At 53.4% G+C, this 22,039-nt stretch overlaps 1 protein-coding gene across 1 annotated transcript in view; it reads right to left on the minus strand.

Moving 5' to 3' along the window:
• Positions 1-1,951: 1,951 nt before the first annotated feature.
• The window catches only part of FXYD6 (FXYD domain containing ion transport regulator 6), a 52,290-nt gene continuing 32,202 nt past the window's right edge, over positions 1,952-22,039 (minus strand). The window contains exons 7-14 of the mRNA XM_073320611.1: positions 21,060-21,109; positions 20,914-20,930; positions 8,924-9,026; positions 5,983-6,021; positions 5,216-5,290; positions 3,094-3,130; positions 2,907-2,937; positions 1,952-2,165 (exon numbers count right to left, since the gene is read on the minus strand). Of these exons, the coding sequence (XP_073176712.1) occupies positions 2,913-2,937; positions 3,094-3,130; positions 5,216-5,290; positions 5,983-6,021; positions 8,924-9,026; positions 20,914-20,930; positions 21,060-21,109 (346 nt within the window). The 3' untranslated portion in view covers positions 1,952-2,165; positions 2,907-2,912. The remainder of the gene's footprint in view (positions 2,166-2,906; positions 2,938-3,093; positions 3,131-5,215; positions 5,291-5,982; positions 6,022-8,923; positions 9,027-20,913; positions 20,931-21,059; positions 21,110-22,039) is intronic.

A 22,039-nucleotide genomic window follows, 5' to 3' on the forward strand; every position in this document is an offset into this window, starting at 1 on the left:
GTGTTTATGCACAGGACAGGGGCACCATTCATTCCCTCTAAGAAGCCTGTGATTCCCCCGCAGAAATAAAAATAGACAGGACCAGCATAGGGGTGGGTGACCACCCCGGGTGGAAACATCAGTGCTTAATTTGTGCCGGGGATTGCTGGGGCTGAGGCATGACACCTCTCAGCTCGGCAGTTCATAGCCCTGGCACCTGTGTGCTCCCGGCCAGCAGCCGCTGCTCTCCAGCTGGCAGAGGCAAGAGGCAAGGAGAGGGGCGGGAGAGGGGTGCAAGGTCACAGAAGGCAGCTTGGTGCAATGGGGCAGGAGAGGTAGCAGGCCTGGGGGTGGGGAGCCCAGGGAGGCAGCAGCAGACAGCGGCAGTGGGGGGATGGACGTGGGGGCCGGGGTGATGGATGGGGAGGCAGCGGTGGCCAGGGGCACGATTATCCTTTAGGCCAGCCCTGAATATCCCTCTCTGCCTGATGAAGAGAAGGGATGTGAGGAGGAATCTCCTACTGCCCGGGTGATGGGCCACAGAAATTGGGGGCAAGGGGCTCCCTCACGCTTGCCTGGTGAAGTTGTTCTACTTGGCTTAACTATTCTTTGAGCCAATGGCAAAACAAGCCTCTGGCAGCAGGCTGGTGGTTAGGCTGCAGGCCTGGAGCGTGGGAGACGATAGTTCAGATCTCCCCCTTGGGCTGCTGTAAAGGAGTTTGAAGTGAGAGCTCCTGGGTGTTGTGCTCAGGGTGTTGCCTCTTGAAGCTGTTCCAATTGAATTAACTATTCTTTGGGCTGGGCCAGCGCCAGGACTCCCTCTACAGACCCAGGGTTAGGCTATGGCAGGTTCAAATCCCCTGCTGAGAAGCAGTTTGAAGAGGGCTCTCCTGCAGCCTGGGTGTGCGCTTTGAGGGATAGTGCTGAGTGAGGGGTTCCCTCACTCTCGCCTTCTGAAGTTTCACTTGATTTAAGTGTCCTTCAGGCCACGCCAAAAGCCAGAGTCGCTCTATAGTCTGGTGGTTAGGGTGCTTGCGTGGGCTGTAGGAGAGGCTGGCTCAACTTCCTCTGCCTGGTCAGCAGGGGTTTCTACAGGGATTTTCTGCCTTCCTACTGATTGCCCTTTGGGGTGTGACATCCTTTCCCCCTCCCTTTCTCAGGAGGCCATTGTCCTCTGGGGACAGGGAGGGGATTTGGACAGGGCTTGCCCACCTCTGACTCTCCCTGGGAGGTGGGAGTCCCCAGTTCACACCCCTCAGCAGAGAAGGGGAGTGACCTGGGGTCCGCACAGCCTGAGTGTGTATCCTAGCCACTGGGGACAAAAGAGTGATTTGGGTCTTTTGTATGGCCCCCAATTACTCATTAATTAAACCAGCATGAGCTCCTCTGTATAGTCCACAGTGGATTTATAAGGGCCTGCACCGCAGGCACCACATCCCCTTTACTGAGGCAGAGGCGGGATTTGAACCAGAGTCACTCACATCCCAGAGAAGTGCTCTAACCCCCAAACCCGAGAGGCAAGTTTTAGCTCAGTTATTATGTAGTTAGAGTGGACCAGCATCAATAGAAAAGACTGAGGGAGCCCCAGGTCAGAATATGTCCCAGTCCAGCACTTAGACCCTTCACTTGCGAGGTTAGAGAGCAATGGTCAAATCCCATCTCAACCAGCAGCTCACTGATCTGGGGGGAGGTACCCAAACCACTGGGCGACTGGGACTGCCCCAATTATCATTTAATGAAGGTGGACCAGCTTCAACAGGAAAGTCTGAGGGAGTGCCCAGCTCAGAATACCTCCCCCTCTGGCACTTAGGCCATTCACTTAAAAGGTTAAAGTTCAAACCCCTTTTGCTTATGGGGACGGAGGGGGAGGAATTTTACCTGCTGGGTTTGTGTTCAGAATTGTCTGATGTTTCTGGACAGAAAAAGAAACTGATACAGGGCAGAGAAACCGGCTGACTCAAACCCACCTTGGTACAAGCTTTAACCCTCTCTCAGCAGGAGCTTTATTGAGGCAAAGAAGTACTGAACTGATTTTACAAAGGAAAGCCATGAAAAGGATTTGTATAGAGGTGCAGGGCTGAGAGGGTTAATGTCTCCGGTGCAAGGGGCTTGGCTCCTGGAGAGAATTCCCCCGACTCTGACAGAGCACTGGGCAGGAAGCCTCTTTCCAGACAGTCCAGGCAGCTCTGGAATTGGAAAGAAAAAATACAACGGGTTAAATCAGCCGGGAAGTAGAGACCTGCAGACCAGTTCTCAGCTCAGTGCCGCGCCCTCTGCTGGTGCACACAGCACTCCTCTTGCACAAACACACCCTGCAGACACACACCCCACAGTGGGGATAGGCCACACCTACCGGGCAATCCCATTCTCAGCCCCTTGAGCCATCTGATTGGCTGAGAAATTTTCGTCCCAGCATGCCGCTGCACTGTGTGGATGTCAATGCTGTTTCCTCACATTGGATCAGACCCAAAAGGTTTGTGCCACCTGGATCCTTTCCCCCGCACCCCACCCCACGTCCTGGCCTCTCCCAAACTGCTCTACAGACACAGCCCGCACAGTGTGTAGAGCCCAGCCCCAACCCTTCCCTCGGGTCTGGCTTTACCTAAGCAATAAATACATGCATAAAGCTCAGACTCAGACATTCTCCACAGGCTGGGAAGCTCCAAGGACTCCTCTCTCTAGGATGCTCAGTCCACACCCTAGATCCTCTGCCTCCCAGAGAATCCCTCCCATCTCCCTTATGTCCTGGTGGGGTACTGAGCCTCCTGCCCCAGGGAGTCAGCAGAGCCCACTGAACCTTTTCCTAGCAGGATGGACACGTGTTAACCGTGCGGTGCATCCGGCATCACCACCAGCCTGATACATCACACAGCCCAGCTATCCACGCTGCCTCCCACTCCCCACTGCTCTCCCTCTGTTCCACGTACCTGCAGCTACAGCTCATCATCGTCACCTTGTCTAAGGAAACAGAAGGAAAAGAGAGAGAAAGTAGCATCAGCCTGAACCAAAGCAGCCAAGGGGAAAGTGAATGTCCCCGGCCCTTGAACATCTACAGACTCCCACTAAAGAGAAGATGTGGGCTGACTGACTTGGACAATTTAAAATGACACCAACCTCCTTCTTTTCTTTGCTCCGCAGCGGAATCGCCGACCTGGAAACAAGAGATAGAGTCTGAGGCCTCCTACGCCTTGGCTGATGCTGCCCCTCCCCATCCCAGTGCTCCCTAGCCCCATCTCGGTGCTCCCTGGCCAACACGCCCCCTCATTGCTCTCAGTCTCCCACCCCACCTTCTGCTGCTCCTGTCTCTTTGATGCAATAATCCTGCTGCCCCTGTGGGACAATGAGTCCCTCCCCTGCAGCCTCTGCCTTCTCAGCTCCGCATGGCCTCTGCAGCCATCGCGTAGGGACCAAGGCCACCCCACCCACTGTGGTGGGAACTCTAGGCACAGCCCTGGTTCAACAAGCACCAGAGTCTGGCTTGGGATCCCCAAAGCTGTGAGGCCGGCCGCCCCAGGGCAGTGGGGATGGGGGCAGGGTCAGATCCGTGCCCGTCTCTGGACTGACCCCCAGCTTTGTTTTTTGAGCCACCGGGTCTTGGTTTAGTCCCGTAGTTATTTTCCTCCTTGTTTGACTCCAACGTTGGGCAGCCGCCTGCCCCTGCCCAGCCGGGAGGGAGGTGCACTCTGGGAACGTGCTCTGGGCTCTCCCCCACCGGCCTGTGGGTGCCAATGGGACACGTCAGCCTCCTTGAGCTCTCTGAACAAACGCCCTGTTCAGCCAAACGCTCCCACAAGGCCCAGCCAGGCTCGGACACCAGCTGGGAGAGCCTGGGCTGGGAGCTGCCCTGAGCACAGCAATGAAGAGCAGCCGAGCGTCTGGCACCCACATGGAATACGCTGTTATTCCCATCTGCAGAGTGTGCAGCATTTGGGGTTAGTGGGTGAGACTCATAGCGTGGGTTATTAAAGAGCCCATGGCACTTTGCACAGAGGCCGGGATGCTGACCCAGTCTTTCTGGCCAACTCCACCCCAGGTCGTTCCATTCTGCATCTCTTGCTAAACTGCTGCTGCAGTTTCAAGTGCATACAGTTTTCTCCTTCCCTTTCTTCCCTATTGCGCTGTGCACTGTTATTGTGTTTCATCCCAGAGCTGGCTGCCTGTCAGCCGTGGGCAAAGTGTCCCCTGGGTATATGTGGCTAGGTTTGCAAAACAACCCAGCATGCTGGGTCACCAGTGAGTCTGCAGGAGCGGAGCATTTTGGAAAACCTGATTTCTGCCTCTAGAAATGTCAGATATTGTTGCTTCCAATTTTAATTGGTGACCTTTTCACCCTGAGCCTCAAAGCTGGCAGGAAAATGCAAAATTGCTTCTGCAAATATTTGCATAATCTCCTCCCCACCCCACCCCCATTTTCTGTCGGACTCTTGCCTTGATGGAAATTTTCCTACCAGCTTCTACTAAAGATTAACACGCACCCAAATCTGCATCTAAGTTCTGAACCAGGTACCCAGCCTCTGGCCCCCACCTCAGAGGGGCCTCCTGCAGCGAGAACAAAGAAGAGGGGAGATATGAGAGATAGAAGCCATTGTTCTCACTGATGTCCAAGCCCAGGGCGCAGGGAGGGCAGGGGAGGCCAGGTTAAACATTTCAGGAAAAAAGAAAAGGAGTACTTGTGGCACCTTAGAGACTAACCCATTTATTTGAGCATAAGCTTTCGTGAGCTACAGCTCATTTCGTCGGATGCATACTGTATGCAGCATGAAGTGCTCACGAAAGCTCATGCTCAAATAAATGGGTTAGTCTCTAAGGTGCCACAAGTACTCCTTTTCTTTTTGCGAATACAGACTGACACGGCTGTTACTCTGAAACCTGTCATTTCAGGGAAAGTTAAGTTCTAAGCGTAGCTGACAAATGGAACTGCCCTTGCTGGGGTCCTTCAGGCCCTAGGCCCCTAGCCCCCTCAGCCATGCGATGGTTTAAGGATAATGGACCTCATCCTGCCACAAAGCAGGGGCATGTTAGCAGGCCCTTCCGACCCCGCCGTCTGTGACGCACACTGAGGCAGGGCTCTGCTTGCCTGTATCTGTGCACACAGCACGGACACACCCTCCCCTCCCTTCCCCTGAACGAGGCAGCCATGTGCAGCATAGCTGGGGGGCAGAGAAGAGCCCCCACGTGACCCCGGCCTTTGGGCTTGCGGGAGACCAGTCTGCAGCCCCCCAGTAGTGACACTTACTGAGGATGATGAGGAGTCCGACCACAAAAGCCACCACGGCGAAGATCAGCCCCCCATTCCGAATGGTCTCGTAATCTCGGAACGAGAGAGAGACACCTGTTAGCCTGGCGGAGCAAAGGGAGCCAGGCCGGGGTGGGGAGAGTCGCATCTCACCGAGCTCTGAAGCTCTTGGGTGAGCAAGAGTTATCATCTGCCGCTGGGGTGGCCCGTGCCTTCACTGCAGCTCCAGAGCCAATGGCAGCTGGGCTTGGGTCACAGCCTTATCGCAGCGCCTTGAGGGGCTTTGTTCTGATTCCCAGTGCCACGCAGCTTGGTGTCAGGCCCCCCGTGACACACGTGTGACAGGTCTGCGTGCCACCAAAGGCATCCCACGCAGCTACCCACAGGCTCACCGAGCTGCGCGACGGGCTACAGGATGGTTACTGGGGCTGGCACTGCCTACAGATCCATGGGCTAACCATGGGGCAGAAGGGTGACCTGGGGGCTAAGGTCCATGTCGAGATCTGGGCTCGATCCTTGGCCCATCCCAGACCTGTGTGACCTGTGTGACCAGGGGTGAGCCACTGAATCTGCTTCAGCTCCCCGCCAGCACCCAGGGGCCAAAAGCACTCCCCCTCAGTCCTATTGATAGGGTAATGATGTGGGGCAGGGGCCATCTCTTCCACCGTGTTTGGAGCACAGGGGGACTCGAACCACTGGACAAAGAACTACAGACCAAAGGCCGGCGCAGCCGGGTCCTCGTGGGACGGTGCAGAGACGAGTCTTACCATAGGTGAACTTGTCAGGCACCTGCTCGGGGACGATCTCTGGAAAAAGAGGGAGCAGTTCGGTGAGGAGCCAATGGGGTGGGGTCCCAAAGCTGTTGGTTTATCGTAGCTCCTTGACACGAGGGAGCTGCTATGGATCGGGCTCCCCGCACCCCAGACTCCGGGCCTAGCTGCCCCAGGGAGGGCAGGTCTCCTGAACAGTGCCCAGGGCTCCATGGGAGAGCTGGGAAAACAGCTGATGCGTCCCTGCCCATGGCTGCCAAGAAGAGCCTTACGGGGCAAGCCAGCACAGTGATCCCAGGCTACAGCAGCCACACTCTGACTGGCTGACGGTGAAGCCCTGTGGGATCTTGTGGGGCTGCTGGCAGTGGAGACTGGGAATGCCGGGGATAGATCCTAACCTAGCCCACAAAACCAGCTCCCAGTGGCTTCCACAGCGACCATTACACACCTGCCCCCAGTGCCAGAGAGTCTGCAAGTCCCGTGTACCTCCCCGCCCTCTGCCCACCTGCCCAAGGTCAATGTGGGTGCGATTCATTTTCAACAGCATGTTTCTAAATCTACCCTTCAGCTTAGACCTGAAGACCCTTCCCCCGCAACCTCCCCTTATTCCAGCCCTCTCTTCCCCCAACCCCACCTTATTCCAGCCCTTTCTCTCTTGAACATCTGTGCCAATGCACTTCCTCTCTGATCCACAGGCCCTCCCTGCTAGTCCCGTCTTTGGTCTCCCAAACTGATCTGCCGATGCAGCTCTGGTCCAACCTGCACCAGGGCCTGCTATCCTGGTCCTGGCCTCCCATAGCTCCGCCAAAGGACCACAGTCCTAACCTATAATCATGCTGTGTGAGCCAAACTTTCGCTCTACGTATAACTGCTTGCTGGCCCTAAATAGTACCTTCACCAGGGCCACATAAATACCTAGGGATCAGCTGAGAGTGGCAGGCTTGGGCACTCCGATCAGGGCACACAGCACTCATGCCCAGGGCCAGGCGATCCTGAGCACGACCTCTGGAGACTCTTCCATGCTGGGATTTCACAGCCAGTTTAGGGAGGGCTCCACTTCCCAGGCTAGTGCTACTGGCATGTGTATAGCCCCAAAGCTCTGCAAGCCTACAGTCCCAGATCACCAAAACCTGCTCTGAACGGACAGATTGTAACTGCTGCTGCTGCTTGCCAGGCACCTGCACAGCCCAGCACCCAGTGCGCCAGGAGCAGCATCTTGGGGGAGTCTTAAAACCTAGCAGGATCCCTGGTCCCCAGAGAGAGCTCTGTGAAGGGAACAGGTCGTGAGGGCAATGGAGAGTGGAGTGGGGGTGGAGTAAGGACACGGTTGATTTCACAGGCTACATAACACAAAGGTCTCCCTTGGGGTGCATGATTGGCTTTCCAAAGAGTCCTCAGCAAACTCCTATGTTTTACAGACCATTTTTTCCATCACGGGAAGCAGCTAGAGATAGGTTGGATTCCAGGTCCCTGGGATTGGGGGGGCAGGGGAATTGGTTTCCAGAATCAAACTTCCTGGGTGGATCCAAACACCCCTAAAACTTTGGGCAAGTTCCAATCTCGACCGTGTCTAAAGCAATGTGTTCAGGAGGAGGAGGAAAAGGTTAACCTGGGTAGAGTAACGTTACACAGCTGCAATCAGTCATTGGCACATTCAATATTCACCTTCTAACCTGCCTTTCCAACTCAATTATTTCTCAACACGCGCAGAGCACTGGGTAGAAAACAGCCGATAACTCAGACTCTTATTCATCTGCCTGCCACCACCTTGCCTTTTACAGTGCTGGCTTTGTTTGTAGGTGGGGTGGGTGGGCCTTGTTACTCACTGCCTATTTCAAACAGGGCACATGGGGGTTGGGGGAATAAGACAGAAAAGAGGGATAAAAAGGAAAGCGCAAGAATTGTCACAGATTCAAATCTCCATTTTAACCATGGGCAGATTTACTGCTTAGCCTGTGTCCCCCTGAATGGCTCCAGGGTGTCTGGGGACTGTGGAACAAACTCCTCCTAAGGAACCTGTGTTTGCACAAGTCAGCCACCATTTGTGGGTGTTACATCACCGACACCCCGGTTTCACACAGTGCCCACTTGTAATCTGAGGCGGCCAGCAATTCCCACTCCCTTTGGTGAAATGGCAGGGCAGAAGCTGGCCTCCTGACTCCTCAATACCACAGCACAAATGCCCCAGGCTGGAACTACGGCTTTCTGCTCAGACGGGTCACACAATAATACACTGCGCTGACCCCTCCTTCTGTCCCCTGGCAGCTTTTCTCTGCTCGAGGTCCCCTTCCCTTGCCACAGAGTCCTACGGTGAGAACAACTGCGAAGGGAAAATCCCTCTACAAAAATACTGACCCTTCCTAGAACTAGTACTCCCTCTGCTGAGGGGAGAGCTCTTGGGGTATTTGGGTATCTCTCCTGAATCCTTCGAAGGTTTCCCCAGCTCAGCCTCTGGGCACAGCCCTCTTTTCTTGTGAGAGGATGAGATCACTCCAAGCACTAGGATAAGGCATCTAAAAGCATCAGCCAAAAACTTTACACCTGAGAGCCTAATGGCCGGCTCCTGATCCCTTGTGAAGCTCCACCCAGAGAGCAGCCTGGCTTCCCGAGGCACTGAGCATCCTCAGGCCAGTGGGGCAGGAGCAGCCTGTGCTCAGCACCTTTGACAATCAAACCACTCTGCTGATTTAGACGTCTAACTGGGCGTTAGGCCCCCACATCTCAGAGCATTGGGAACACTTCCCTGCTAAAGAGCCATTCAGGTCTGTCTGTCTGCACAAGCATAGAGTGCTGTCTGCCTGCCAGCAAAACCTGAACTCCAGTTGCAGAGAGGGTAAATGAATGGCAGCGTGCTCCCAGGTACAGCCTGGCAGAGTGCAGCCTGTCTCCGATAGGAGCGAGTTTGTCCCTGGGAGCTGAAGAGCAGCGAGACCCTTACCGTCAGCCATCTTCCCAGTGAGCCGTCCAGCGGTGCCTTGGCCTGGGCGCGTGCACCACCGGGAAAGCATATTAATAGGGGGCGGGTGGACAAACGCCATTAAACATTAACGGCCTCGGTATAATGTTTATCCCAGTCACAAGGTGAGGCACATGGCCCAGACCCAGGTTTTGGAAACATCAGACACCTTGAGGGGCAAAGGAAAGAACAAACCCCTGCAACCAGCTCTCTCCAGTTCACACGAAGCGCAGGGGCTGAGCCGGACGCACCCTCAGCCTCTGTTTGAAAGGCCAGTGGGAGTGTCATGGAGTTCAGCGAGGGGCATCTCAGCTCTGACAGGCCCAGCAGGGTGAGGGGAAGGGCTAATAACTAATTAGGGCACTTTTCATTCTCCAGGGGCTTGGCAGACCTTCCTACTCAGCCCCCACAAGCTCTGCCTGCTGTGCCCTGTCATTATCCCCATGTTATGGGGGGAAACTGAGGCACAGAGTGGGAAAGGGACTTGGCCGAGGTCACCCAGTGAGTCAGTGGCAGACCTATTTCCTGGCTCCAGCCCTTGGCTCTGATCTCTTGATCATGTTTCTTGGCTGGCTACTGGCTAGCAAAGTAGGAGGGGAAGGGGAATCCTACCCCACCACCACTCTGGCAGCTTGGTGGGGAGAGGGGGGTCCTACTAAGGCCAAGCCAGAGTTCAGCATTGCTTGGACCTCCTGCAGGCCCAATGTCTAAGTTGCTGATGGGGCAGCCTGCCCCAATCCCAGTCCTTCGGAAAAGATACAGTAGAACCTTAGAGTTATGAACACCAGAAAGTTGCGAACTGACCAGTTAGCCACACCCCTCAAGTGGAACCGGAAGTACACAATCAGGCAGCAACAGAGACCAACAACAAAAAAAGAGAAGTGAATACAGTACAATAGCGTGTTAAACATAAACTACTAAAAAATTTAAGGGAAAGCAGCATTTTCCTTCTGCATAGTAAAGTTTCAAAGCTGTATTAAGTCAATGTTCAGTTCTAAACTTTTGAAAGAACAATGATAATGTTTTGTTGAGAGTGACAAACGTTTCAGAGTTACGAACAACCTCCATTCCTGGGGTGTTGTAACTCTGAGGTTCTACTGTAATCAACACATGTCTCAGCAAAGGCAGCATCCTGCACCCAGGGTAGCAGGCAGTCCAGTCCAGACCATGCCATTGGTTTTGCCAATGCTGTCTCCATACACAAATCGCTTTGTCCCCTGTCCTCCCCCCCCAGGTCTGTAAACCTCCCACCTCCGCAGCAGCCAGAGGCTAAGTGCTGAGCGGTCTGTTAAGTGCAGTTTGTTCTGTTCTGGCAATGAGTGACCAGCAAGTCACGCAGCCCATTGGATTACTGTTATGGTGCTTACAAAGTGGAACCTGCCCCAGGGAGTTCTCTCTGACCCAGATTCCCAGAGCCTACAGGGAACACACTCCGACACCACAGTGCTGGGCAGCAAAATAAGAACCTCGCTAGCTGAATAGCCTGACAAACACCATCCCAGGTCAGCTCTGAGAATCTAATCAGTTCTGACTACAGCCTCAGTGATATCAAGGTCTTGTATTAAAACCCTGGCCCTGAGGAACTGCTCCGGGGGTGCGTTTCAGAATGTTTGTCTTTGTTATGAAATGGCTCCCCTTCATGCTTTTCGTAAGCAAGAAGCAACAGTTGTAACATTCAGGGCTGGGAGGACAGCATGCCTTTGTCTGTCTGTCTGTCTGTGGATTTATGCCAGGTGCTGATCAGCACAATGTCTGAGTGCCAGGGTTACAGGCTATTTACTGACACCAGGTCTATTGTTTGTCTCTTTAAAGCAGCCCAAGGTATCACCCCTGGAATTCAGATCTTAGCATCATTGACTGGAGACAGTCTCAAATCAAGCCCAAATGTTGGGGTCCTGGAAATCTGAATCCTACTTCTGTGGCTTGCATCAACCTCAGTCACTGTTCTGGCCCTGTAGCACCCACGCCCTCTCTGACCCGGCTCACTAACACTCTGGGTGCAAGAATCTCCCCCTCTGCAGCAGCCCCTGTGATGCAGCCTCCCTGTTCTCACTGCCACATGCACACACTCGCTTTCTGTTTTCAACGCTCATTTCAGACCACATCTCTCCTCTGGCCCAGACCTCACACTCCTTCTCCCCCGACCCCATCCCCCACTTTCTGACTTTGCAACCTGTTTAACTCTGAGACACATCTGGGATTGCAGTTTTTAGGAAAGGGGCTGTGCAAGAGAAAACTGAGATTCATTGAACCCAGATTCTTATTGCACAGCTTCAATAGTGCAAAGTGGCTGGCTCGCCACACACACACACACTTCTGAAAATCTCTGGTTATTGTTAAAATTGCTGCAGAAAATGGGGCCATTGAAAGGTGACTTGGAAGGATTCCCTCCTCCTAGCACAAAACTGATTTTATTGCCTGTCATTAGTCAGGAGACACAGTCAGCTCCCTCCTGGCGCCTCACCAGTTGAGCACAGGCATTGTTTGCTGTTTGCACTGGCCACTCACAGGGCTGTAGCAAATGGGCACTAAACCACAGCTGAGCAGCGGGGGCAGCTTCCCACGGTTTCTTTTACTACAAGCTTCCAGGGGAGGAACCCTGCCTCCCTGGCTGACATTAGCACAAAGCTAGCGCAGAGGTTCTACAGATCTCACACACACACACAAGCTCCAAATTTTGCAGCTTGAACTCAGCTCGGAAAGGGCACAGTCCTCCTCCTTGTGACTAAAGCGATGTCTACACTGCACACCTTACAGCGGAACAGCTGTGCCTCTGCAACCAGGCTGCTCTAAGGCACGCAGCATCGCCGCTCTTTGTTGGCAGGAGGTAACTCGACAAAATACAACCACCCCCAACGAGGGGCAGTAGCTTTGTCATCAGGAGAGCGTCTCCCACCAACAAAGCGCTGTCCACACTGTTTTTTCACACCCCTGACCGACAAAAGTTTTATTGACGAAAGTGCAGACATAGAAAGTTGAAAGCGAATTCAAAAGGAACATGACATCTTACAGAGCTCCCCAGCCTGGCGAAGCAGCAGCCAGAGGGTGCAGCAGAGACAAGGCAAGGGCAGATTAAGGCAGACCAGGGCCAGGAGCCAGCAAATCCTCCGGCTCTTCTTCAGGCTTCTCCCAGCCCAAACACTCCCAGCCCCGATTCTTCCTTTCACGTTCCCATCACAGGCTCAGCAATGCTGCCCTGCCTCAAACTGATGGCTCAGTTCAGGATCCCCTGGGGCCCAGAGACCCCTGGAGTAAACAGCAAACCCCTGGTTTCATTGCAGCACAATCAGGCCCCATAGCTGCCCTAGTGCACAGGCTGCAGGATCTACCCGCCAGCTGAAAGCACGCGCCACTACTCCAGAGCTAGCCCCACACCGTTGCTCAGTGCTCAGGGACGTCTTGGCAGGTGCATTACACCCCATTCCATGCATGCTCTGTCGGCTGCCTGCACTGTGGGAAACTGGGGTTCTGCTGGTTGGTCAGTGGTGACCTTGCCCTGTGCCCCAAAAAGCAGACAGACAAATATTCCCATCATTAGCCAGTACTTACAGTCTGAGCCATAGGGTCACATCACAGCTGTCCACGGACATCCAGGGCACAGAAGGGTGACTCCAGCAGAGTTTCTGCTAACGACGGGTTGGGGCAATAAACACTTTGCCGGTACATGGCTGGGGGACCTTTTCCTCCATCACTTCCATCTGGCTGTGGGTTCACGCAGATTGTTAAACCCTGGGCTCAGTGAGCATGTCTGGCTTTGCACAGCAGAGCGTGGCCCTTTGGCTTTCTCTCCTAGTCACCCCTCCACTCAGCCAGGATAGTGCCTGAGGCTTTGGGGGTTTAACCATTTCCTGACAGAGGAGCTGGCTAGAAGTTGAGACATTTGGAGACAGAACACGACCTCTGTCCATTGGAATTTACCGATGCCAGACCAAGCCATCCCTGGGTTTCTGCACTGCCTGTCTTGGCTCGTGTCTGGAGAGCTACGGGACGGGAGGTGGCTTTTCAGTCCTCTCCATAGTCACATTCACCCTGTAGCTGGCTCTAAGATTCACCAGGAATCCTAAAAAACCCCAGCTTTCCTCTCTGTTCTCATCTGCCTTTGTCGTTCTAGAGTTTAGGAGCGGGCGTGGGTTTGTTCCCCCTCTTTCTTGTATTATCATCTATGCAGAAAGGAGTAACCACTTCCAGGCTGGTCTGATCCTTCCCCAGACAGGCCGGAGGTGGTCCTTTGCTGTGGATCAAGCCGCTAGCCTGTTGAGATGGGCCTGGGAGCGCCCTGTTCTGGAGACCCCCATCCCACAGCCTAAGTGTCCCTTTGATTTTGCTGTAGATAGCCCAGTAAAGGAAGGAAAGTGCCATACAGCAGAATCTCTCGCCCCTTGCCCCACGGGCTGCTGCAGGAGGGAAGCACACTGGAGGTGGATCTGAGGCCCCTGGAAAACCTGCTGCAGTTGCAGCTGAGTGAAGATCAGTTGAAGGGAGAGAGGTGGCTGCAGAGATACTCAGCTCTGCCATGTGGAGCCCTTTTGGTACTCTGCACACCGGCGAGTCTCAAAGCGCTTTACCAAAGTAGCGCAGGGAATGATGCGATTCGCCCAACACCGCATGGCAGGCCAGCAGCAGACTTGGGAATAGAACCCAGGAGTCCTGACTCCCAGTCCTGTGGTCTAACCACAGACGAGCCCCACACACAGCCTTTGCCCGTACAAAAGCCGCAAGCATCTCCAGGCTGAGGCTGTCATACCGAACTGAGCCGTGCGTCCTTCGGAACGACGACGTGAGCAGAACAGTAGCTCCCTGGCGTTAGAGAATGTCCTCTCTCTCCACTGGGAGTTGAGAGTCCCCCCAGGCTCAAGTCCGGGGAGCCTGCTGGATGCAAGGCTGCCATTCCCTACTGCCTTTCAGAGAGGCAGCAGCTTTATGCAAGAGGTTCCGAGGCCCTTGAAAATGCCCTGGGATGGCCCAGCATCTAGCTGTGCCTGTGGCAAGAGCATACGCAGTGTTGCCTTCGTCATGCCAGGTCAGGTGCAGCTCACTTTTCTCACCCAACTCGTGAGCATGAGGAAAACTCGTCCAAACTCAGACGTACCCAGCAGATGAAGCTGCAGGTCCAACCTAACAGCCCAGCTGCAGGACGAAATTAGCTTCAATTATGCTTTGGTTCCAGCAAGAAGTCAATGCACGCCCAGTCAGCACGCAATGCGGTGTTAAGCGGAAAGGTTGGCTGCCGGGTGGCCTTCGCCAGCGAGTCCTGACTCAGGGGAGATCCACAGCAGAGCAAACACAGTAACTCACCGCCTGGAATCCACCCGCTCCCGAGCGGTGGGTGCACCAGCTACGCTGCACCGAGCTGTCCCCAAGCCTTGCTCACGCCATGCCGGCTCTGTCTCCAACCACTGCAATTTGCTTCAAGGGAAACTTCCAAGTGGCCTCTGCATTTGTAAAAAAGGCCTGCCCCAGGGGCGCTGTTTTCTTAAGCATTTTCAAGACTGCTGGAGCAGCGAAGCACAAAAGTCTTGGAGACGCTGAAGTGAAAACAAAACTTTCCAGAAACAGTGCGTGATCTTTCCTGCCCAGTGGGTGACCTTGTAGTGCCGATCTGCTAAGGAGAGAGCCATGAAACCAAAGGGAATTTACCAGGGTTTCTGCTTAGATGGAGGGTGACACTATTTCATCAAAGTAAAATAAGCCCAAGGGAAAATGTCTTTCATGGTTCTGGTGCTTTGAGGCAGTGGAGGGAACAACCCATGGTTCTGTCCCCATCTCCACCTCAGTCCCAGCCACTGGCTTGCTCTGTGCCTCAGTTTACCCCAGGATAACAGGGTCTGCCTCCTGGAGAGCTGGTTGGCTTCATTCATGGCATGTTGGCTGGGAGCATAGAAACCTAAAGCCAATATTCAACAGTTAAAAGGCGTCTTTCTTGGAGCCGCCTCTGTCCCTTGGGAGACAAGGAAGTCCCTACCCATCCTCCCCTCCCGAGCAGCAGGAACCAGTGGGACGCTACCAGAAGCTCGTCACACACCTGGAAATCTAGCTTTTCTATTAAAATAAGCAGAATTTTGATTTTGCCATAAGACTCATGGGGGGGGGGGTCTCAGAAACTTCTGGGCATTAAACTACATCCAGCTTCTGCGTGAAGAGGGCAGGGCCTCCGCTGACGGCGGGCAGAAATAAATAGCTTCCTGCCCTGGCACCATCTGAGCCAGCCCCCAAAGCAGACACAGACACACTGTACTGTCTGGGAGCCTCGTGACTCTGACACAGCTCTACCCCCCATGAGCTGCTGGGGCCAGCCTGCAACGGAAACATCCTGCAGAGAGACGCTGCCAAGGGCTCGCAAAATCCACTGCCAGGGAGCCAGGGGCAGCCCTTAGGAACACTGGCTCCTTATCCCAATGCTTGTCGGGGAGTGCGGGGGGGGGCATGTGACTTGAGCTGAGTTAACTCCAAGTCTTCCAGAGCCAGGGCAGAGACCAGGTGGAGGTAATAGCTTTTATTGGCCCAATTCCTGTTGGTAAGAGAGACAAACTTTCGAGCTGCAGAGAGCTCTTCGACAGGGTGCACCCACTGCTAACCTCTAGCCTTCACAGTCGGTTATACTACCCTCCGCAGCATGCAGAGACCTCCCCCCACGTGCGCCTGCACCATCCCCATCCTCCGCTGACTGCGCCGCCTCCCCATGCCCGCCAGGATTTAAGTCAAAATCACCCCCCTGTCTTTGCTGCTCCGCCCGGCCAAGCTGGGCTCAGCCCAGAGCAATGCGAGCAGCAGAACGGCCATCCTGCAGGAAATCCCAACAATTAAAAAACAAAACAAACATTTGGCCCAAATTGGGGTGAGAAGTTGACATACTGAAATTACCTCAGAACGAAAAGTTCCAAAATACTTTGATTCCGAAACGGGTACATGATTCAGCGCTCCTGAGCAAAACCTTTCCCTTTGGTTAGTGGAACTGACCCCAAGCGTTTCACTTCGAATCAGTTCAACGGTAAATTGCATTTCCCTGTGGTGGTGCACTGCCTCAAGGGAGTGCCCGATACCCTTATTCTGGACAGCCTATATCTCCCATGATGCACCATGCTGCTTGGGCAGGGGAAGATTGCACTGCATCCTGGGAAGCTGTAGCTGTGAACTTGAATGATTGTTAAGAGTAATTGTATTTATTATTTGTATTGTGATATCACCTCTGAGCCCCAGTCACGGACCAGCACCCCATTGCGCTAGGTACTGTGCAAACACAGAACAAAAAGGCAGTGCATGCCCCAAACCCCTTACCAGCTGGGTCTGCTAACCACCGGCCTTCACTTCCATTCAGGAAAGAGGATTTGGTCCTCCCCTTAGACATCCCGGCATTATGGTGCAAAACAGTTAGAGAATCACTGAGATAGAAATTATATTTATTCCTTGTTTTCCCCATAGATTCTGGGTCACAACACAGAATACAACAGTCCATTATCACGGCAGCAAGGTTTTTGCTGATTTAAAATAAAAACACGACAGTTGGTTTTATTTTACAACATTCAAGATTTTGCCATTTTCTACATATATGATTTTAATTTTTTTTATACTGACTGCACACTACAGACACTGAAGTTACTCTGAACACAGAACTCATGGTGTACGTACAGCTAACACTCGGAGGGCGGGAGGGACTGGGAGGGGTTTTGCTTGTTTGCCTGTTTGAATCAGTAGAATGCCACCAAGAAAAAAAGAACATTTTACTGCCTGCTACAGGTTGGACGAAGAAAAGAGTCTGGAGGTGCACAACACGCATTCACTCTGCCTCACGCTGCGGGACAGGAGACAGGAGATGCTTCCCATCTCACACACCACTGGAGGAAAACAAAATACTGTGTCCTGAAGTCATGGATCCCAAACAAACCTTCCTTCTGCTCACTAAATCTTCCTGGAACAGATGTGGACCTACACTGATGTTCTGAAATCTTCATCTCCCTTGAATTTAATTTTATTTCTTTCCCCTTGTTTTATCTCAGGTTGGGTTTGTGCATCTGCCTGGCAAGTGCAGGGAATCTTACGAGGTAACCTGACCACATGAGTTTGCCCCTTGTAATGCATAAGTCACCAGGAAAGACGACAGGACTGGGACATATTCCTGGGTAATCAGAGGTTTGGATAAGTGACCAGACTTTGGGAAGTTTGGGGGGGAAAATTCACCCTGTGCCCTGGGCCAGCACAGAGGCAGGCAACACTTATTCCTAGTTACACCTGGGATTGTTCAGTCTGCGGAAGAGAAGAATGAGGGGGGGATTTGATAACTGCTTTCAACTACCCGAAAGGGGGTTCCAAAGAGGATGGATCTAGACTGTTCTCAGTGGTAGCAGATGACAGAAAGAGGAGTAATGGTCTCAATTTGCAGTGGGGGAGATTTAGGTTGGATATTAGGAAAAACTTTTTCACTAGGAGGGTGGTGAAATCTCCTTCCTTAGAAGTTTTTAAGGTCAGGCTTGACAAAGCCCTGGCTGGGATGATTTAGTTGGGGACTGGTCCTGTTTTGAGCAGGGGGTTGGACTAAATGACCTCCTGAGGTCCCTTCCAACCCTGATATTCTATGATTCTATGAAGGCAGCATAAGAAATAAGTGGTGCATGGCCCACCTGCATGGGGGCAGCCTCCACCCTATCAGAGCTGCCCTCTGAGCCCTGGAGGGTCACCCAGCACCATTCAGGGCTCTGTTTTCTCTGCAGAGGCAGAGGGGAGTGTTGTACAGCAAGTGGGTTATGGAATTACACATGACATTAATGCCAAGGACTCAACCCCCTGTACCCCACCACAGGGCACTGGAAAGGAATTAACAAAGGTGTGGCCACTCAAGGTAAAGAGCTGCTGCGTTTACTCTCCTGCAGTGCTCCATGGATCCCTTTGCTAGTTTAGACAAAAAAGAACTGGCCCTTTAACAGAGACAATGTCTGAGACTAGACCTGTTTAGACCTCAGAGACAGTCTGACCTCCTCCCCCACCGACAAGGCGGGGAGCAGGATTACTGGCTGCACCGCCAGCTTTCCCGCATAGTGTCACTGTGCTGGGGCATTTCACAGAGATCACATTTAAAATAACATCTCCGGGGGGGGGGGGGGAGGCGATTTTAGCTGTGAGCTCAGAGAGGAGGGTGCTGCAGCGACAAGCCACATGCTGCAGAGAGCTCTCCGGGGTTTGAACTGGCAGGAAGGTGCGGTCTGAGAAATAAAAGCATCTGGCTTTTCTGCTTTCTCCTCACCAGCCAGGGCCCCTGGGGCCGTGCTCCGGGGGCACATGAAGGTTATTGCTGATGCTGCAAAACGCAACTGCAATCTGCTCCCCAAGGGTCTCTTCCAGCCCTACCGTGTTGTATTTTATCTGCAGATTCAGTTTCACCAAAACAAAACTGAAGTGATTCCTGAAGCCCCGTCTAAACTAAACAGAAACTGCATCACAAGAACAAGAACCTGCTGCGTGCAATGCTTGGAGCGTGCACTGTCTGTGTTGCACGTGTGCACACCCCAGCCATCCACAGCACAAGCACTGGCTGCAGCAACTGGCTGCCACAACTGGGACGAGGCCTTGAGCTGAGCTCTGGTTCAACTGGCACCACTGGCCGCGGGCTTCTCACGAGAGCCACAGGTGCAGAGCCTGGGCCAGGATTCAGATTTCCAACTCCCCAAAGCCCAGGAGGGAGTCTGGGCCTGGGCTCTGGGTTTGGCCACCTGAGAACTCTGGATGTGAGTTCAGATTCAGACCCCCCACCCCTTCGTCAAACATGCAGAGTCTGGAGCCAGGGGGTTGGTTTGGACCCATCTCCAGTTCTAACAGACTTCCTGCCTCGCCAAGAGAATAAAACACAATCAGCCCAGATGTGAAAATAATACCCCCTTCCAACCCCCTTCCCATTCCCATCCTCCTCCCTTCCTCAGTTAGCAGTGTGGCGTATGAGCCATGTTCCTAGGTCTGAGAGGCAGCCACCCAACCCCCCCTCGCCCCCCCCAGAAAGGATGAAGAACCACACCCCCAACGTGGTGCCAAGCGAAGTGCCATGGGGAGCACATCCTGACAATCTCATACAGCCGCGCACCACTCAACAGCACTCAAAAAATGAAGAGAAACTTACTAATACGACATCGTCAACAGCTAGCCTTAGAGGTGATGGTCGTTATACATGAACGTTACACATTACAGTGTAGGCAGACAGTATGGCGTGTGGAGTTTAGTTAGGTTTTTATACAGAGAACCAGTATTAAAGTACAGTGGGTAACACAGACACAGCTTCTTTGCATCTCCTCAGGAGGACCTGTTGCTGTCATTCTTGCTTTCTTGCAGGTCGCTTGCATTTGTGGTCCAAGTGTCTGTCCTTAGGTCTCTGATCTGTGAGAAGGGAGGACAATGAGTCAGTCTGGCTCCTGCTACTCAACCCCTCATCAGGGAAGAAAACAGAGGAGACACTAAGAAAAAGCCAGAAAAAGGCAGATTCCACTTGCTTTGTCTGGCAAAGATTAACTAGAAGCAGGTGCTTGTTCACTGCAGCAGACACTTCTGGGACCCAAATTTACATTTTCTTTTTAAAAAATCCTGTATTTTGGTGCCACATTTTCACATCTGCACTTATGCAATCCGAGAACAGACACAATGGCATTGACCTGCCTGACCAGTTCCCGCTACCCAAAAGAGCACGACAGTGAACACTCTCAGACAAGGGTTCGCAATCTACCCATCACTTTAAGAAAATGTCACTGCAACAAAAACATTCAAGGAAAACTCCATCTGTGAGCAGGGAGTCCCTGAGCAGAGACAGAGGGGAAATTAATCTGTGCTTCGCGAATTCACTCAGCTCTACACAGAACCAGTAGGAAATACAGATGGAGCTGCAAGCAGCACGCACAACAGGACACCAGCAGGTGGAAGCAAGGAAATGTAAGCCAAGTTACTGGGGTAAGTGCCTGGTTTTGCAGGGTTTGTAATGTCTTAAGAGAGCCCAAGGACCCATCCTGGTATTTGAGGTTCCATCCCAAATTAACCAACTAGAACTCAACCTCCAAATAAACAGCCCGAGCAGAAGGGCCACAGATCTTAACAACAGGGCTCCTAGAGTCATGAATGCTAAGCACCCACTTTGCCAGAGGCACAAAGCACCTTTCCCTGGCAGCAAAGCACCACCTTAAGTGTAACTGATCCACCAAGCCGCGTTCAGAGAGTACAGTGAAAACCCAAAATCTCCAGAAAGACCATGCCTCTAAGGTGGGTTATAAAGTAGGAGGAGCATCAGTAATGTAGAGCTCCTAGAGAAGGGAAACTCCCCAGCTAGCCATCCTGTACCCAGTGGCCTTACGGCTTGCATGGTGTTGAGGACACAGGTCAGGAAGGGACAGAGACATGAAGACCAGGGAGCACTGGCTTGAGGAATGTAAAGTGTCAGCCCTGCCCGGGCAGCACAGAGGCAGGTTACACAGACAATCCGACGCGCCGCTGCGCTCCGCACAGATCGCACGTGTGTGGCTTTATCGTTCACAAATCGCACTGCCGCAAACCAGCCCGGATCTGAGTGACAACAGGATGCTTGACTCCCAGCCCCAGGGCCAGATCTTGAGGGCCGCGTCGGGCCCTGTTTGGCTCTCACGCCCATCAGTCTCACCTTCGGTAGATTCACACACAGGCATGGGAGACCAGAATCAGGCCCTTGGGTTTTTCTGCAGGTGTCACACGAGGACTTTATCTGAGTACAGGCCTCAGGGACCGGATCCTGGAATGGACCCGATACTGCAGCACAACCGAGTAACATGTAAACCCCCCGATTTGTGCTGGGGTCCTGTGCTCCCTACTCGGAACAAACTGCACCCCCTACCCCACGCTATCCCTGCTAACATCAAGCGAGGCTCTGACCTCAGCCCTGTGTGCAGCTGCCATTCACCCTGTCCGGCACGGAGAAGCAGCACATACGAAAAGCTGGGTGTGGCTCACCTGATGGCTCTAGTTCAGTTCTCTGCCTTTTGCGCCCCTGTTGCTGCAAAGAAAATGGCAAAACGTCTTTAAAAGTTCAACCAAGAGGCCTCAGCCACCTGCCCAGCAAGCAGCCAGGGGCCATCTTTCGATGAAACACAACATGTGTGCAGCAAGGGAACCAGGTTCTTACCGTTTGAGGCAATCAAGTTCTCCGCTTGAGCCTCCTCATCCCCAGGGGCTCTGCAACGAGAGATGCACAGTGAGAACTGCGAGGCGCCAGCCCTTGCCAGTGCACAGAGCAGGAGTTTGGACACCGCTAACAGTGCATGATGCTGGGAGGGACTGAGCACAGAGACCAGGTGGGCTATGCCTGCTCAATGCCTGTCAGGTTAGGACCTCTGTTTTATGACCCAAATGCACCCCAGTGAAGAAGCGTGGACTCTCGTCCATAACCACCAAACCAAGAGCAAACCAACTCAGACCAGGGCGGGAGTTGGGGTGGGTGGGAGCCCCAGCAACTCAGAGATATGGGTACTACAGAGCAGCAGTCAGGGGTGGCTGTGAGCTCTCGGCGCACTGGGGAGGAGATGCTCTCAGTCTGTTGGAAGGAGGGAGGTGTGAGGGGAAAAGGATCCGTTGTACAGTGGCTGGCTCTCTTGACTAGCCTAAGTTTGCACAAGCCTCTCTGGCCCTTGCAGGGCCCTATATGAAATAAAGCAGGCCCCCATCGAGCCCCCGGCACACCACTGCACCATCCTGCAATACGATGGCTGGTGGGGCCAGGGGACTGCATGCCGGGCTCCTGGATGTGCTACACATAGGCTACGACCTCCACTGAACTGGCAGGTTCCCTAGGAGGAAAGCAATCGGAACGTGCAAGGAAAAGCGTGTCCCAGTCGGGCGAGGCTGGCGAGGGCATTAGAACTCTCCTGATTGGCTAATAACTCGAGTCCTGGCCCTTGGGAAGTGCACCCCAGACAGCTCGGCCCCCACTGGGGTAACCGCCCCAAGCAGACATCCTGCCCTTGCTACTCAAGAAACCTTGTGGCACGTGGAAGCAGTACGGAGCGTGGATCCTCATTTAGCGGGAACATTCTAGCAGCTGCTATGGACCTATGGATTTATTTATGGGTCAAGAGTCTAAAGAGTGTTCCAATTCCAGGCAGAAAG

This window comes from Lepidochelys kempii, chromosome 22 (genome assembly GCF_965140265.1).
Source record: "Lepidochelys kempii isolate rLepKem1 chromosome 22, rLepKem1.hap2, whole genome shotgun sequence".
Lineage (NCBI taxonomy): Eukaryota > Metazoa > Chordata > Testudines > Cheloniidae > Lepidochelys > Lepidochelys kempii.